The sequence below is a fragment of the Paroedura picta genome, chromosome 1, assembly GCF_049243985.1.
Source record: "Paroedura picta isolate Pp20150507F chromosome 1, Ppicta_v3.0, whole genome shotgun sequence".
Lineage (NCBI taxonomy): Eukaryota > Metazoa > Chordata > Lepidosauria > Squamata > Gekkonidae > Paroedura > Paroedura picta.
The window spans coordinates 84,167,957-84,186,320 of record NC_135369.1 but is presented as its reverse complement, the minus strand read 5'-3'; the positions used below and the strand labels follow the sequence as shown (position 1 = coordinate 84,186,320).

Here is an 18,364-nt window from a genome sequence, read left to right as displayed (position 1 = left end):
TTCTGATGTTTTTCCGACATATTTCGACCAATCCGTCAAAGCAGCGAAGGGTAATCATTCCCCAAGGCACATTTGGGTCCATTTGAAATGGGCCTGGATAGTCCCATTTCATCTACCGTGTTTCCCCGAAAATAAGACAGTCTTATATTAATTTTAGGGCTTATTTTCAGGTAGGTTTTATATTTATTCTTCCCCTGCTTTCGTGTGTAAGAAAAACCCAGATGCTTAGGGCACAAAAAGAAATGGAACGGGACTCAGATACCTGGATTGTCTGAAGCACAACTCCGTGGAGCGAGCACTGCCAGCTGCTTTAGGAGCCTCAGGGCAATGGTCTGGGACCTCCCCCAGGCAACGAAGCAGTTAATGTTCCCAGTCTGCTTCACGCCTTCCCAGGTGCGGTTCCCTTAATCCCTTTGGCAGGCGCGCACCCGCCCTCGGACTGAAGCGGGGAGGAGCTGGTGGGAGAGAGCCCTTCACGTCTCAGTGAGAAGGCACATGGGCAGGGTGGGAACCAACGGGTCAGTTGGAGGCAGAGACTGAGGCGGGGAGGGGAGTTGCGGTAGAAAATAAAGAGTGAACCTCTGAATGGCCAGTGAGCAAAGTTTCTTCCTGGCTCGCTGCTGCGCAGAGCGAAGACACTTGTTGCCTGCTGAGTGGCGCGAGTGGAGCTGGAGTGAAAGGCTCATTTAAGTCTTTCATGTCATTTTCCCCTTGATTACATTAAACACTCTCCCTCTGTCAGTTCCAAAGTGTTAGCCACTTATCTCTGAATGGCATTTCCCTTCTATAAAAAACTTCATGAGGTGACATCCATAGTGGCATTTTCATATAAAATATTGTCTTATTGTCTTCCATAACCTTAAAAGGACGTTTCTCGCAAAATGGGTTTTAAAGTTCATAGAATCATAGAATCATAGAGTTGGAAGGGGCCATACAGGCCATCTAGTCCAACCTCCTGCTCAACGCAGGATTAGACCTAAGCATCCTAAAGCATCCAAGAAAAGTGTGTATCCAACCTTTGCTTGGAGACTGCCAGTGAGGGGGGAGCTCACCACCTCCTTAGGAAGCCTATTCCACTGCTGAACTACTCTGACTGTGAAAAACTTTTTCCTGATATCTAGCCTATATCGTTGTACTTGAAGTTTAAACCCATTACTGCGTGTCCTCTCCTCTGCAGCCAGCAGAAACAGCATCCTGCCCTCCTCCAAGTGACAACCTTTCAAATACTTAAAGAGGGCTATCATGTCCCCTCTCAACCTCCTTTTCTCCAGGCTGAACATTCCCAAGGCCCTCAACCTATCTTCATAGGGCTTGGTCCCTTGGCCCCAGATCATCTTTGTCGCTCTCCTCTGTACCCTTTCAATTTTATCTATGTCCTTCTTGAAGTGAGGCCTCCAGAACTGCACACAGTACTCCAGGTGTGGTCTGACCAGTGCCATATACAATGGGACTATGACATCTTGTGCTTTTGATGTGATGCCCCTGTTGATACAGCCCAAAATGGCATTTGCCTTTTTTACCGCTGCATCACACTGCCTGCTCATGTTTAGTTTACAATCCACAAGTACCCCAAGGTCTCGTTCACACACAGTGCTACCTAGAAGCGTATCCCCCATCCAGTAGGCATGCTTTTCATTTTTCTGACCCAGATGCAGAACTTTACACTTATCTTTATTAAATTGCATCTTGTTCTCATTTGCCCATTTTTCCATTGTGTTCAGATCTCGTTGAACTCTGTCTCTATCTTCCGGAGTATTTGCCAGTCCTCCCAATTTGGTGTCATCTGCAAACTTGATGAGTAGTCCCTCCACCCCCTCATCTAGATCATTAATAAATATGTTAAAAAGTACCGGGCCGAGCACTGAGCCCTGAGGTACCCCGCTACTCACCTCTCTCCAGTCTGATGAAACACCATTGACAACAACTCTTTGAGTGCGGTTCTCTAACCAATTCCCTATCCACCTAACTATCTGAAAATCCAGATTGCAGTCCTTCACATTCACTTTCATTTTGTTGTACTATAAGTAACCATGCAGCCATATCTAATATCATGACCTTCCAATTCCAAAATGCTTTGGTTTCTTAAAGTTATCAACTCTTTAACCCATAGTAAACAACATGATTCATAGTACAATCTGCAGTTAGGTAAGACTAAGCCCCCCACCCCCCACAAACACACATACACACCCCTCTTTCTTTATCCTTTTGTGCCAGCTTAAGTTTGAATCTTGTTTTTTTCCCTTGCCAGATAAATTTTGACAGATCCTTTTGCCATTGTTTGAAAGGGACGTCTGTTGTGATGATCGCTATCGTTTGAAAGAGATATAACAGCTTAGATATGACGTTTTATTTTAATAGTGGATATTCTTCCATACAGTGAGGGATTTAAACTTCCCCACTTAAATCTTTCTTTACTTCTTTCCACAATTCAACATAATTATTTAAAAACTAGGGGAAAAGCCCGTTGTATCCAATACAACGGGCGCTAGAGCTTGGCAGTGGGGAGAGGAAGGGGAGGAGTTGTCCAGTCTGTAAGGGCATGGGGTTGAATGTGTGTGTTGTGTGGGAGGTTGTGGTGGCATGGTGGCAAATGAGGGTATGGGTGTGGAGATATGGGTGTCAAGAACCTGTGGTTTGGAATGTTCGTTGATTGTGGGAGAGGACTGACCTTTGGGAATTGTGGCATAGTGGTTACAGATGAGCTTTCCAGAGCCATGTCTTCAGATATGTGAAGGGAAAATCAGACTGGAGACTCTTCTTAGGGGAAGATTACATGGCAACCAATTCCCCCCAGTTCTGGGTCATTTCCCTTCTTGTGTGAATTAGGCCACAGACACCGAAATGCCCCTCTGCCCTAATACACATGGGGTAGTCACAGTACACAGGTGTCCACCCTGTTCCTTCTTTTCCATTTTTTCACTGTTGATCAAATGTTATGTGCCCACATGCTTCTTTCATGGTTGCTCCTTAGAAGAACAGATTTTTGTACCCTATTGCTTACTACCCAAAAGAGTCTCATAGCAGTTTACACTTTTTCCATTCATCTCCCCACAATATTCAACCTGTGAGGTATGTGGGGTTGTGAGAGGTCTGAGAGAACTGGGAATAGGCCACAGTGACCCAACAGGCCTCAGGTGTCTCAAAGCATTTTCCAATCATCTTCCCTTTTTCTCTCTCTCACTATTTCAAATTTCAAGCTGTAAGTATTTATTTAGATCTTCCTGCACTTTCCAGACTCACAGGACTGATGCTGGTCTGCCTGTCTGCGCCCCAGAATACAAACAGTTGCTGGTAAGGGCTGGCCATAGCCCATAACCCAGGAGGGACACACCTGCACCACTCCCTCCCAACTGCAGACAAAAATGGCTCCTTTGAAGGCTGGACTCTGAGGCATCGTACGATTTTGAAGTCCTGCCTCCAGACCTCCAAGAATATTTCTAACCCTGGGGTAGCTAACGTCCAGGTGGGGCCTGGAGAGTTCCTGGAATTACAGCTCACCTGCAGAGTATAAAGATCAGCTCTCCAGGCAAAAAGGGCTACTTTGGACAGGGTTGTGGTAGAGAAGAAACATTTAAGGCCTCCCACACAGTTGAATTGAAAGACTTGAGGTCTACTGCACAGGGTGGTTGTACAGATGAAACAGGAGAAAAAAGAACCAGCTTCCTCTGCAAAATAATGCTGTGCAGTAGGCCTCAAATCTGCAGAGAGTTGCAAAGAAGAAAGACACATGGCTTGGCTGTGTCTAACCCCTGGCCAGAGCAGTATTTTAAGTGAGAAGGGGCTTTTCTGTGGCCTCCCTGTCAGGCAACTGTTTGGCAGAAGGGGAAAGTCCCCCCCCCCTCAAAAGGAAGGCCCTCAGGCTCCCCTGCGTTGCTCTTGGAAAGGCCTCCTCCCCTCAGTCAGGGCCTGTCAGAGGCTCCTTCACAGCAGGCCTGAAGGGGGGGGGGAGGGGGAGCACTCTGCAGCCTCCTGCCAGCTCTGTCAGGGTTCTGAGGCAATTTGCAGTTGGACTTGACAGTTAGGAGAGCCTTGGGGCGAAAAGGGCTGGCGCAGCCTGTCCAAGCCTCTGTTCTCATCCCCCTTGGCAGCCCTGCTGACCTCCTCTCCCTTTGGTGGTCAGGAGCAGACTGGCAGCCATTTCTCCAGATTGCTCCTGGCTGGATGGAATTTTGGTCTGTCCTGGTGAGGGGCCAATCCGATTGTCCCCTCCGCTTGTCAGTCCAGGGCCATGGGACCAATTGTTGCCCTTCCTCATCACAGACTGAGCCCACCCCAACACCCCTTACTGTTTTATTAAGAGGGAAAAGATAGAGGAACAACAATGGATAAGGATTTGTAAGCCTGAAGGCTGTGGCCTGTCTCCTTGACATTGGAGATACTTCGGTACACAAATGTCTATAAAGCAGCATATAAATGTTTACCTGGATTTCAGTAAGGCTTTTGACAAGGTTCCTCATGATCTTCTGATAGGTATGATGGCCTGGTGGTAAAGAAAATGATTGCAACCTTCTGATTGATCATACAGTTATCAGGGATTAGCTATAATTCTACACCCTGTCCTCGTTCAAGGCTTTGGTTCTTACCAGGCAGAGAAAATGGCCTGTAGTTTTTGATAAGCTATCTCACAAAACCAGTTTTTTATTTTTATTTTAACTTTATTTTATAGCTGAGATAATCCTTCTCAAGGCTAGAGAAATGGAAGAAGAGTGTGTCACTGCTGCTTATGTAAACAATTGGAAGCTGGGGGGGAAAGCATGCGAGCAGTTTTTTGGACCTGTCAGCAGTTCCTGGAAGGCTGGCATAAGGGCTATAGGGTGTTCCTGGAAGGTGGGGTGAGGAGGTAGAGACCCCAGGCTATTGGCCATCCCGCAAGGTATCATCTCTTCCCACCTCCAAGGAAAGTGTATTTAACACTATGTAATCCTATTGTTCTCTGCACAGATTTGGGAACTCCCCAGGTCTATATTTCTTCTGCAGTAAAAATGTAATAAAGGTTTTTCTCTCAGTGTGATTCATTGGGCTGGGCAAAAGAACCCTAATTTAGCCATTCGGCTATCAGGTATACTGGAGGACAGTAGGCTGGATTTTCAGATGGTTAGGTGGTTAGGGAACTGGCTACAAAACCTAGCCACTGGTCATCAGTGTTATTTCATCAGAGTGGAGGGAGGTGAACAGCAGAGTTCAGAGTTCTACATCTGAGACACAAATGAGAAGCATGCATACTGGATGGGAGATACACTTCTGGGTAGCTGTGTGTATGTGAACGTGATATTGGGGTACTTGTGGACTGTAAGGTAAATTGCAGACAGTGTGATATGGCAGTAAAGAAGGCAAAAGCAGTCTTGGGCTGTATCAACAGAAGCACCACAGCAAAATCACAAGGTTACAGTCCCTTTGTATACCACATGGGTCAGACCCCACCTGGAGTACTCTATGCAGTTCTGGGGACCTCACTTCAGAAAGGATGTGGACAAAAGTAAGAGGGTTCAGAGGAGAGCGAAGAGAATGATCTGGGCCTGGGGACCAAGCCCTATGAAGAAACTCTGAGAGATTTGGGAATGTTCACCTGGAGAAGCGGAGGTTGAGAGGGGACATGATTTCCATCTTTAAGTATTTGAAAGGTTATCACTTAGAAGAAGGCAGGAAAAGGCTCCTGTTGGCAGCAGAGGATAGGACACATAGTAATGTTTAAACTTCATGTAGAATGATATCGGGGAAATTTCACAGTCAGAGTAGTTCAACAGTAGAATCGACTGCCTAAGGAGGTGGTGAGCTCCCCCTCACTAGCAGTCTTCAAGCAGCAGATGGACAGAGAGCCAGTTTGATGTAGCGGTTAGGAGTGCGGACTTCTAATCTGGCATGCTGGGTTCGATTCTGCACTCCCCCACATGCAGCCAGCTCGGTGACCTTGGACTCGCCACAGCACTGATAAACCTGTTCTGACCAAGCAGCAATATCAGGGCTCTCTCAGCGTCACCCACCTCACAGGGTGTCTGTTGTGGGGAGAGGAAAGGGGAGGCGACTGTAAGCCGCTTTGAGCCTTCTTCGGGTAGAGAAAAGAGGAGAAAAGTGGCATATAAGAACCAACTCTTCTTCTTATCCTGGATGCTTTAGGCTGATCCTGCAGCGGGTTGGACTAGATGGCCTGGATGGCTCCTTCCAACACTATAATTCTATGATTTTAACTCAATGCCTGCCTTTTTCCTGAGTATCATAATGTATTTGTTCTGATGTCTGCCTGCTTGTCTCCCATAATGTAGGAATCCAGTACTGCATTAGCAATTCTGTAGTCTGGACTTCTAAAGAACGAGATTTTGGAGGTTCATCCTTCCAGGAACCATTTGGGAATAAAAACATTAGCAGACTTTAATTTGATTTCTGTAGTTTTTTTTTCTTTCTCCAAAGGGACCAACGGCACTTTACAGCAAGGGCAGTTTGCTATGAGTTTTGATTATATTATGCTGTTGGTTTGGGTTACTGTTTCCAAAACCCAAGAAACTTCCTGCTTTAATCAAGAAAGAAAATGGCTTCAGAATTCATGGTTTTTCATCTGTTTTATATGTTATGTGTTACTAGGCAAGATTTGACTATTAACTTTAAGAGAAAGTTTGATCACAGTGTCAGAAGTATTAAGTAGACTTAAATGAATAAAAATAATTAAATCTAATATAGGGTGATAAACTGTAGGTATGCCAGTAGTCATTAAGAGGGAGCTGTTGCATTTATATGCAGTACAGAGAATTGTTTTTCTTTTAGCACAAATATTGGCTGTTCAACTTTGTCATTTTCCTTTTGTTGTTTCAGTGGTCGGTTATCAACGAACTCGATAAGCTAACAAGTCTTCAGTCATTTGACTGCCGGAATAACCCTTTAATGGATACAGACAAAAACATAGAGACCATGAAACAACTTATTATTGCCAAAATAGGCCAATTAAAGTTTTTGAATAAGTCTCAGGTATGTCATTTTGTTTTTCAGTTAACAGCACTGGGAAAACACAAGGAGCAGCATTTAGGAGCATGTCAGACAGAAGCACCTGGTTAGGAGTAGGGTTGTGCGATTCGGCCACTTCGGTGGCCATTCCCTCCGGGAACTCTCCAGAGATATTTACCTTATATTGCTTTTTCTACAAGTGGGTGAAGACGTTCTTCGTTTTGTCTGACATTCATTTAATTGTGTTTAAAACACAAGTAATTGCTGTACTTGTGTTTGTGAGAGCCAGCTTTGTGTAGTGGTTAGGAGTGCGGACTTCTAATCTGACACGCTGGATTTGATTCTGCACTCCCCCACATGCAGCCAGCTGGGTGACCTTGGGCTCACCACAGCACTGATAAAGCTGTTCTGACTGAGCAGGGTGTCTCTCAGGGCTCTCTCAGCCTCACCGACCTCACAGGGTGTCTTGTGGGGAGAGGAAAGGGAAGGAGACTGCAAGCCGCTTTGAGACTCCTTCAGGCAGAGAAAAGTGGTACATAAGAACCAACTCTTCTTCCTCTAAAGATGTTATGGGATCTGTAAGGACTTCCAGAGAGCCTCTTGTGGCGCAGAGTGGTAAGGCAGCCGTCTGAAAGCTTTGCCCATGAGGCTGGGAGTTCAATCCCAGCAGCCGGCTCAAGGTTGACTCAGCCTTCCATCCTTCCGAGGTCGGTAAAATGAGTACCCAGCTTGCTGGGGGGTAAACGGTGATGACTGGGGAAGGCACTGGCAAACCACCCCGTATTGAGTCTGCCATGAAAACGCTAGAGGGCATCACCCCAAGGGTCAGACATGACTCAGTGCTTGCACAGGGGATACCTTTACCTTTAAGGACTTGCAGAGGTGTTTCATCCCTCCCTCATTTCCTCCTTCCATTCTCTGAAAAACCCCATAGACTCCGTCCTTTGCGCTCAGCACCCAGTCTACCTTTATCTGCCCACCCCATCCCCCAAGTAGTCAGATTTCCCTCTCTTGGCAGTCTCTGTCTAGGAGAAATAGCAGTGCAATGGGAAACTGCAAGAATCTGGGGGGTCTCCTTTTCCTACACTTTCTTCTTCCTCCCAGCAACTCCCATATTCATCCCTTTCAATTATTCCTTCTTCTTCCCACCTATCAAACTTTCATCTACCTCTCCATCTTCAGCTACATTTATATTGCTTTTTCCTCCAGTGGGGGTAAACATTGGTCACATTATTAAGACCTGGGTCTCCCAGATCATCATCTGAAATTCTAACTACGACAAAACCCTGCTGTTGGTCAGTAGCAAGCACCCAATCCAGGTATAAAGTTGCCTGATGGTTGCTAGTGGGCCTGGTCCCAATGAGTCCTCCTTAAGAGGCCATAATAGGCCTGGAAGGGGCCCTGATGTCTCCCTCAACCATTTACCAACAGAAACCATATTTGGGAATGTGGCAATACATGGAATGTGATTGCCTATCAACAGCCACTGACAGCATTAAAGCTACAGGGGCCACTTCTATTATTTTTGAGACTTTAAATCTCCTAATGTACTTTCTTTAATGTTTTCATTTTTTTCTATAAACCTGGGTCATTTTCATATATGAAGAAACATCTGCCTTGTCTGTACATGGCTCCGGTCTCTGGATTGAAATATTGAAACTAGGCCATGTTGAGAATTAGATCATTTGATTTTAGCTTTGGTTTTAACTGGATGTACTCTTATAGTTTTGGTTTTAAATATTAATCACCTTAGTAGATTTGATGGGTCAGAAAGCGAAGATATAAACTTTTTGAAATAGTTTATTTTATAAATTGCAGTAATTCATACATTTTATGAATTGCATTAAGAATGCCACATAGATTTGTGGTTTTCAGTTGTAGTCTGTTTGGGTTTTTTTGTTTTGTTTTTTTGCATATTTCAAACTCCAATAACTCTATATTTCACTATTATGTCTTAGATGTAATAGCATCAGTCAATCCTGGCAATGAAATTGTTCACTTTCAGCAGTTTTTAAAATCAGTCCTGGCTGATTTTTTTCTGTGATACTTGATTTTTTATTTATTTTAAGTGAATGGTATTTAAAGATATGTCAGATAGTCACATTGTCATGTTTGCATGAAGCTATGTAATGCAATCAGTATTAGGGTCCAAAGATTATGTTAGGTGTGCCAGTGGTGTGCAGCATCTTTTCAGGAATGTAACACTAAAGTTGAGGAGTGGAACAGCGTAGGGTACTCTGACATCTGGAGAGTTAAATTTGGAAGTATTTTGAAGGGTAAGGTAGGCGTGGGAGGAGAGAGAATGTGTATACCTGTGGTTTGAGCCCAAAGGAGGTCTGTTCCTAAACATAAGCCAGGACTGTGAATGTAACGGACAGTCTGAATTTAAATGCAGATTGAGCTGTGTGGTAGTTTTTCAGTTGGACTCTGGCTAGCTGGGCTCTTCTTCTGTTGAGTAACTGTGAACAGTTCAATCCATCATTATGAAATTTTAAATATTAGCAAAATTGTACTACCCCAAATAGCAGTCTTGTAATAAAAAGTATTTCTCTTTTTATATAACCTGTTCAACTATTCTGATAACGGAGTCCAGAAATAAGATGCATTTTGTCCATGTTTCACTGTAGATCTTTCCTGAAGAACGGAAAGGAGCAGAACTCGACTATAGAAAAACATTTGGAAGTGATTGGATAAAGGCTGGTGGTAATCAAGACCCAAACAAAAACAGACCAAGCGAGGAATTTCTTGCAGCCCATCCTAGGTTCCAGTTATTCTGTGATAGTAAGTATAGTTACGACAGAAGTTCAGATTTGTTAATGCATAAGCTTTTGAGGATGAGAGGCTATTTTGTCAGATGCATCTGCTCATGAACATTTGTTTCCACAAGCCTCTTTGTGCTTCACAATACAAGGTAGGTTTTTCTTTATTGTATTTTGAAGTTTCCAGCTTCCTGCATGTCTGTGTTCTTTTCAGATTTGCAGGGCCCTTTCTGAGGGCCATCTTGGTATAGTGGTTAAGAGAAGCAGCTTCTAATATAGAGAACCGGATTTGGTTCCATATTTCTCCCCGACCGTTTATGCACTGGAGGTTTCATGCTGGGCTGCAGGCTGGAGTTTTAGTCATGGCAGGTTGCCCCACCTCTTCCTGCACCCACATGGGGAAGCATTTGGCCTGGTGCACCTCATCAGCCCCCGATCTGTGCTCCTGACAGGGGGGTGGGGCAGTGAAGTTCCCAGTGCATAAACAGTCCCCATGCAGCCAGCTGGGTGATCCTGGGTCAGGCATCTCTCAGAGCTTTCTCAGACTCACCTACCTCACAGGGTGTCTGTTGTGGGGAGAGGAAAGGTTGGTGATTATAAGACACTCTGAGACTCCTTCAGGTCGTAAAAATCTGGGTACAAAAAACAGCTCTTCTTATACTAGCTTTGCATTTAGTTTTTAGGGATGTGCAATTCAGAATTGGAAATATTCAGGAGCATGAAATAATGCTGCTTTTGAAATAGTTACAAATAATTGTGAATCTGAAGTCTGTTGTTTTGGATATTCAGAATAGTTCCTCATGATCATTTTCATCAACTACTGAGGACAGGCTAGGCTGGTTGCAAGAGGAACAAAGTGAAATATCATCAGAAAGTTTTGCTTGGCTTCTTGAGAAAAGAAACTGAAATATACCACAGATAACCAAACACCAAAGGTTGTGGGGGACATAGAGTTGTGTCCTGATTGGTGCTACCATGGTCTTGTCAAGAGAGGGGGGACTGGAGTAGAGTCAAGTATACTTAGGATATCCTCAAGCAAGCACCGAAACCAGATGGCACTTTAACATTGGTCCTTTCCAACAGTAAGGCATAGTGTTCCTAGACGGATTGCAGTCATTTCATAAGGACTGGTACTGCTGCCCAACAGACAAAGAATCAGGACAGGACTTGCAAGTTACAGAACATTGGTCAAGTATATCAAACCACCTGAAACCTCGTAAGTTGAATGCAGCTTAGGAGCAGTGGCATATTTGTTTGCTAACAGGCAAGCCCATGACAGATTGATTCTGCCTGTGTCCATGTGTCCAATTAAGGGTTTTAAATCTTGCCTTGCAGCAAGTTACATCATTTGAACTTACAGCCACTTCAGGTTTTTGAAAACACCATGTTAATGATACTGATTCTGGCACAGTCACTTACTGTTATTCTAACCAATCATATGTAGAAGCTAATAGGGATGGTGCAATAAGTACTAAAATCAGTATTCATGATTAGGCACCCCGACACTTGAAATGTAGAAAATCAGGATTTTCCCCAAAATCAGGATCTCCATGAATAGCTATTTTCTACTTAAAGCATGCACAACACATAAACACACTACTTTTTGCAAGGTTTCTATCAGCACTGTGATGCTTTCCCAATGCTTATGACCCTCAAAGAGTTCAGCAGATGTGGTACGTGCACACTATTTTCTACACAGCAGACCCTGTAATATGGATGCTGCAAACATGCTGCTTCTGTTCTTTTCCTCCAAGATCAAAACTTGTTTTTCTCCATCTGAATTTTGCATCCATTTATGGATATTGTGTCTACAACAACTAGAAATTTTGGGCAAGCTTAAAATTCTACAGGAGGCACTTCCTTTCCTTTTGGCCTGCTCACACTTTGGATTAGTGTTGTGTTTTAGGTATTTTAAACTAATCTATTTCTCCCCTCCCCCCTTAAGAGTATGGTGCTCCTGAAGATGGAGAACTGAAAAAAGAACAGCCGTATTCCCTTAAACACCAACTGCTGTGTAAGATGTGACATTGTACTCGTAGTTGCTTAAGTTATTTAAATATATATGAAATTTATAATGTAATAAGAAAATGTAGCACTATATAAGAAGTGGAATTCAGAGCAGGTTAAATATCTTTCATGGTATCAAAGTTCACATGGTCTGCACAGCCCCATCATCAGAACATACAATAGGTAACGCATTCTGTTTCTGGATGGCTTCTGTAGACCTCAGAATCTGCAAGGGATTGTGTGGTTCATATTTGGTATGAAAAGTGATGCAGCCATTAAGTGATGCATTAAGTGATGCAGCCTTTGAACATGAAGGCATTCAATGAAATTGATGGGCTACAGATTCAGGTCAGGCAAAAGGAAATGCTTCTTTATGCAGCAAATGATTAAAATGTGGACTTCCCTGCCAGAGGATGTGGTGATGGCTACAGGCACACACAGCTTTAAAGGCGGGTAGGAATATCAGTGGCTGCTAGGCATGTTGACTAAAGGGAACATCCACATTCAGAGGCAGCCAGTATCTGAATCCCAGTGCCAAGACGAAGGCTTTGGTTTCTATGCCCTGTTGCTAGCCATCCAGAGGAACTGGTTGGCCACTGTGTGAGACAAGATGCTGGACTAGATGGACCCCTGGTCTTATCCAGCAGAGGTCTTCTTACGTTATGATTTTCAACACTCGGCAAAATTTTTGTTTAGTTGACAGTCAGTTTCTTCTGTTTGGTAACATACCGTATTTGCCGGCATATAAGACGACTGGGCATATAAAACGACCCAACATTTCCACTCAAAATATAGAGTTTGTTACATTACATTACAGTACCTGTCATTGTCACCATTGTATGGCTGCAGCACAACCGCAGCGCCTCTGGCCCGCCCCTGCATCTCCCTGTGACCGGCACTAGTATGCAAGTGTGCATGTGTGAGCTCTGCGTAGACAACGGGCGGGCCAGAGCACCGCTGCTTCCCGCAGATCAGAATGGGCCGGTCACACCAAAAAGGCTGGCACCCGTCTCGCTGCTGATGCTTGCCGCGGCCACGCTGGATACCGTGCGATACTGGATGGAATGTAGAATGAGGTGGGCGGGCATCGGGAGGCCACTATGCACAGCTCTGTCTATCCCAACTGAAGTGCACCCGGCGTATAAGACGACCCCCCCCCCACTTGGAGGCATGTTTTTCAGGGGGGGGAAGTAGTCTTATACGCCAGCAAAAACTGTACTTTGTATTGTGACTACTGCTTTCTCCTTAAGGGAGAAAGGTTATGACTTGGCTGTGTTGGAAATGTGTGTATCACTGTTCTCAGTGGTTATCAGGGCTGCTATACTGAAAAGCATACCATATAGACAGGTTTGTGTAGAAATGCCCCTATAAAGAACTGAGAGGGATTATTGTTAAAGGTTTGATTTACCTAAAATTTTCATATCCTTTTTTTTTCTTAAGCTTTGACTATTACATGTCCTGACAAACCTGACCAGAAGCCCATAAAGAAAAAACTACCAGGTAAGGACAGGAATCTATGTTGTATTTCCAAGAGTGTAGAAATATTTTGTGATCCAAGGATTCACTAAATCTTGACACAATAATTGGCCAGGCACTTGAGGCTTGACAAAACAGTTTCTGTTGCCTTGTACTTGTTGAAAATCGCTCTTACTAGAGTCCGAGCAGCCACTCTTGCATTTTGAAATCCTGAGGTTTACATGCTTGCTCAAAGGCATTCTAGTTATCTTGGGTCTTCAGATTGTAATGCAAGAAGCATCTCTAAAAGTTTATTGGTTTAAAGAACAAAGAACATACTTGTCAGATATTAAAATCCTTCTGCGTGACTTAGGGCGTGCTTAGAAGTCAGCAAGAGGTTCTGGTTACACTGAAGTTTCACAGTGAGTTCTTAACACCTTATAGCTAAGGTCCTTAACAAATTAGGCACAATCAGTAGTTAGGTATTTGCATATACGTGTGTATGTGGTTAACTGACCCCACGTAGGTGCACACATGATGGGATTATTTCCATTTTCAGTCCTAGGCAGAAGGCTATTCAATAACGAGAACAGAATGCAGAATAGCAATGATTTGCATAGAAACCACCAATAAAGCTTGTAGTGACTTATTCTTTGGAATATAATATATTTAAGCTTGAAGGTTTAGCCTTGGACTGGGCTGTATCACTTTAAGTGGAAGTTCCCATTCTCTTCTCCAGAAAATGCAAACTAGGTAGGAATCTTTTCACTGAAATGCTAGTTCTATAAAAATTGAACCTCTCCCAAGCAGTATTGGCAAGGCAGTAGCAAGAGTCTGTTAATGTAATTTTGTAGTTAATGTACTGATTTTAAATTGGATTAATATTTGTAAGAGGTTTACAACTTCTTTGCTAATGAGACCTTAAGTGCTTATACTCTTGCGAGGAACAATGACAGCATGAAGACAAATGATTAACATTCCTTGTGTTGATGCAATAATACATGTATGTACCTTTCAATAAGGCTGTCAGCAATACTGTATTTTGAAAAGTATTTATTCTAAAATAAAAATCACATTTATCACAAGTTGCATAAAATGATACAGCTTTTTCAAAAAGTGTATAGAAAAATATTTACCTAAGTACATTTTGTGACAATAGAGGAATAACTCACTATTGCTGTGCCATCAGCTAAAGCTTTAAAGGAAATGGGGGAAATTAGCCAAAACAGCCAACATTTTGCATTGTTAGAATTTGATTTTGTTTAAAGTAATTTGTTCATTCAAGTCTTGCTATAAAAATACCTTCCTGTTCATATGTATTGGTTCAGAATACATTAAGTGCATTAAGCTATGGCATCCACAATTAATTAGCTAACTAGTTAGCATCCACAACTTGGTGATCAAGACGTAGTCCCAGAATGACACATTTTCAGTAGAGGGAACGGCCTTTACTCCTAGAATACAAAAGGGCAAATGCCACAAACTAAATCCTGAAGGTCACTTAGGTCAGTATGTATATATCAACTGGAAATTCTCCAAATTGGCTTATAAAGGCTTAAAATTTTGTCAAGGTAGTAACAATGTCATACTGAGATGGTGCTAGTAATTGCTTCATCAGAGTTGCAAATTTATGGTCACTATTGTCTGCTAGAACTTAAGTTGCTGCCATGTAAATGCATCAGATGTAGAGTTTTAATTATTCTTTCTCCCTGTACAGATTCAATGACAATTCAGAAGGTCAAAGGATTGCTGTATCGTCTACTGAGAATTCCAGGTTCAGAACTGAAACTATCCTATGAAAGTTCAAAAGTAAGCTTAAGTTCAGTAATGCAATAATACATGAATTCAGACTTAATTCAGAGTAATACAGCTTGTCACACTGCTAAAAGTCAACACTGAAGTCTAATACACTATTGAATGAAATTCTTTTAAAAGGTGAGCAGTCATACTACAATTGTGGGCCCTGTTCAGCTCTGGGTAGAGGGGGTTTGATCCCAAATATTTAGCCTTTTTATAGTATACAGAATTGAAATGCATGAACCTAACAACACATTCTTTATCCTAGATGAAGGGCAAAGAATTTGAACTGGACAACGACCTCAAGCCCTTGCAGTTTTACTCTATTGAAAATGAAGACTGCATTCTAGTACGCTGGTAGCAGCCAACTTTAACGTTAGTTTTTGAAGAGTAACCACAGGCTGCTTGCAGAATGTCTATAATTAAATGTACAGATATTGAGTTAACTGTATATATCTGGAAGAACCTTGATTCTTTTATTTAAAGGTGGAAAGCTACTTGCTAAATAAATTACTGGCTCCTGTACCTTGTGGTGTTAAATGTCTTTTGAGAATACTTCCATACATTATTTATAGGAATAGTTTTAAGCAGTTTATAGTGAAAGCAAGTATAATCCTTGTATGTGCTATTTTCCTAATTAACATATAGAATAATCAGTAGGAGTGATGTACTTTAAAAACCACCACCACCACATTTTCTTGTTTTAAAGAATAGCCTTGCTCATCACTTCAGTAGAAGGGAGTTAGTGTTCAACCCACAAAAAAATAGGCAAAATCCTCATTTCCTCATCCAAACCAGTGGTCATAGTCTTACAAGTGTGGAATGACTGCTGAGCTTAAAAATATTTGTGGATTGGTTCTAGGCCCAGCTCTGCATGGGAATGTTTAGTGTGACAGCTCCCCATTGGAACAAAGTCCAGTGGTACCCTTAAGGCCATTAAAGTTTTATTCAAGGTACTAGGGGCCAAGCCCGTTGCATTCAGGAATACAACCAGCGCTAGATTGGGGGGTGGGAAGGAAGAACTCTGCGGATAGCCTCCCTCTCTCCCCAGGACCTGGAAAGGCTGCAGGCAGTTATGGAACTCACCGGCAGGGGCAGCCTCCAAGCCTTGGAGGGAAGTGGAAGGAGGAGGGGGTGGGGGACGGGAGGCAATTGGCTGGCTACTGGACAACAGGCAAGCCGGTTCGAGGAAGAGGCACTCAGGTGCCGGACAGCCGCCCTGAGTGGCACTTAAGCCATGAGACATGCTCCTCCAAGGCCTTACTTGAAATATTAAGTGGAACAGATAAGCTTTCATGTAAAACTTTGTTGGTCTTAAAGGTTCCACTAGACTCAAATTTTGTTCTGCTGCTTCAGACAAACACAGCTACCCACACCTGAATATAACTACTCCTTATGAACTTCAAGGTAGGGAGATGCACAATTGCTGCAGCATATAGACCTTTCCTAACTGTCAGCTCACAAAGGGGTCTAAAGCAGTGCCACTTCCCTGTCTCCGGAATCTAAACCAAAAGAATAAAACATCTCTCAGTATTATTTTAATAAGCCATCACTTAAGTAATCTCTGCTCTAGAAAGATGCATATTGACATGGAACTTCAGACCTAATTACCAGATTCTTGACAATAACTCACCCGTGTTTCTGAACTTAGCTTCAAGTCCTTGTTTTTTACACTCTACTGCATAAGAGTTCAAGTTTATCTACATTTGTACCTACTAATGCTAATTGATTCCGCAATAACGGAAATTGCTTTAGTCAGGCATTTGGCTTTAAATCTTCTGTAGCAGCAGTTGTCAAAACTCACACCCAGACCCCCCCCCTGCAAAAAAAAAAATCATCAAAACACACCAGACAGCTCTTTTTTGAAATATGTGCAGCAAGTTACTTGCAAAACACAGTGATCCCCCTAACCAACTGCACTTTAAAAGCAAAGTTAAGGGAAATATTTTTTGTCTACACGTGGCTTACTAAGTCAGCTAATTCTATATTCCCATAACTCCGAAGGGCCTGACGCAAGTTCCAATCAGTCGTACCCTTTGGTTGCAAGAGATTTAGCACTGGAGACAGCAAGCAACTTCCTTCTTGGTTAACTTCTAGGTACAACCTAGCTGGGCAGGGGTGCGGGGAAAAACTTGGAAAGCTTTTCAAGAGTTGCCCATAGAAACAGAAAAGCACCAACATCACGCACAATTTGTACACCTAGTAATCAATTTAAAACCATCACTGGCTACTTTCTATGGATGTAAAATGGCATTTCTCTCTCTAATGCAGCGGTTCTCAACCTTTTCTTCGCCACAACCCCAACTTCGGCAGTGGCTGGTTCAGCGGCAGTGGCAGCATGCGCACGCAGAGCACGTGATTCGGTGGCATGCACACAACAATCAAGGCAGCATGGAGGCAGCCATCACCATGGCTCTGCCTCCGCAGATGCCCCCTCACGCCACCTGCTGCCTCTGTGGGCAGGCAATCTGGTGACCCCAGGGAAAGGGCCAAGCGACCCCAAATGGGGTGATGACCCCAAGGTTGAGAACCACGGCTCTAATGATATCCTGAACAATAGAATATAAAATAAAATCTACTTTAATTTTAATTCAGAAGTAACTGATAGATGCAGTAGGATTTTACCTCTTTGGCACCAGTCAACTAGGTAGATTTCCTAGGGATGAATTGTTAGTTCCCAGCACACTTTCTAGTTGGTGCTCCAAGGTGAACAAGAAGCCAGGTGACAGCAGACAGAAGCAGTTCTGTGAATTCCCTCCCCTCAAAAAAGGGTAAGCCTCTCCTGAGGTGGAGAGTCCTTTCCACATTCCTAGAAAACTAATAGCACTCTATTATCACACTAGCTGGATGGCCTGAGAAGAGTTTATCCTCTGCCTTTAAAATTGATTTGTAAACCTCCCCCCCTCAGTGGAGGGGGGGGGTTGGGCCCCAGTTTGAGAAACTGTACTGTCACTAGAAATAGAGAATGCCCCTTTAAAAACTAAAGGGATGTACAAACATTGCAATAAGGGCCAGTTCACACAAAAAATAACTATTTTAAGGATAAATATTAGTAGTTTACCACCTGCAATGAATGCACATATTTCAGTGCCTATAAGCATGGGTGGGGAGAGTAACTGACAGACACTTGTGCATTAATCACAAGTGCCAATCTAGTGTTGTAGGGAAGAGATTTCTTCTTTGAGAAGTTGTCTTATGAGATTTCCCCTATCTAATGCTTAGCTGAAAACTTCTGTACTGTCCAGATGAAGCTGCTGCATTTTGCTCGGCCAGATCTTCAGCTTTCTTCACATTTACAGGGATCTCCACAAAGTTCTTTTATTCTCCATAGTTCTGTAAGTTCCTGTGGAGAATACTGAGGAGAAGATAGCATACCACTCTCACATGTCTTCTCACATAACCACAAATTGTCC

The 18,364-nt window shown here is 43.1% G+C and overlaps 2 protein-coding genes across 7 annotated transcripts in view; one reads left to right on the top strand and one right to left on the bottom strand.

The window, feature by feature from the left end:
• Nucleotides 1-15,476, top strand: part of TBCE (tubulin folding cofactor E) — a 49,528-nt gene extending 34,052 nt beyond the window's left edge. For all 4 annotated transcript variants that reach the window (XM_077345684.1, XM_077345702.1, XM_077345676.1 and 1 more), the window contains 6 exons: nucleotides 6,805-6,957; nucleotides 9,561-9,714; nucleotides 11,638-11,706; nucleotides 13,140-13,199; nucleotides 14,872-14,963; nucleotides 15,220-15,476. In XM_077345684.1, coding sequence (XP_077201799.1) covers nucleotides 6,805-6,957; nucleotides 9,561-9,714; nucleotides 11,638-11,706; nucleotides 13,140-13,199; nucleotides 14,872-14,963; nucleotides 15,220-15,312 — 621 coding nt within the window. In that variant the 3' untranslated portion in view covers nucleotides 15,313-15,476. The remainder of the gene's footprint in view (nucleotides 1-6,804; nucleotides 6,958-9,560; nucleotides 9,715-11,637; nucleotides 11,707-13,139; nucleotides 13,200-14,871; nucleotides 14,964-15,219) is intronic.
• Nucleotides 14,193-18,364, bottom strand: part of B3GALNT2 (beta-1,3-N-acetylgalactosaminyltransferase 2) — a 40,886-nt gene continuing 36,714 nt past the window's right edge. For all 3 annotated transcript variants that reach the window (XM_077345733.1, XM_077345722.1, XM_077345715.1), the window contains exon 12: nucleotides 14,193-18,363. In XM_077345733.1, the coding sequence (XP_077201848.1) occupies nucleotides 18,229-18,363 (135 nt within the window). In that variant the 3' untranslated portion in view covers nucleotides 14,193-18,228. The remainder of the gene's footprint in view (nucleotide 18,364) is intronic.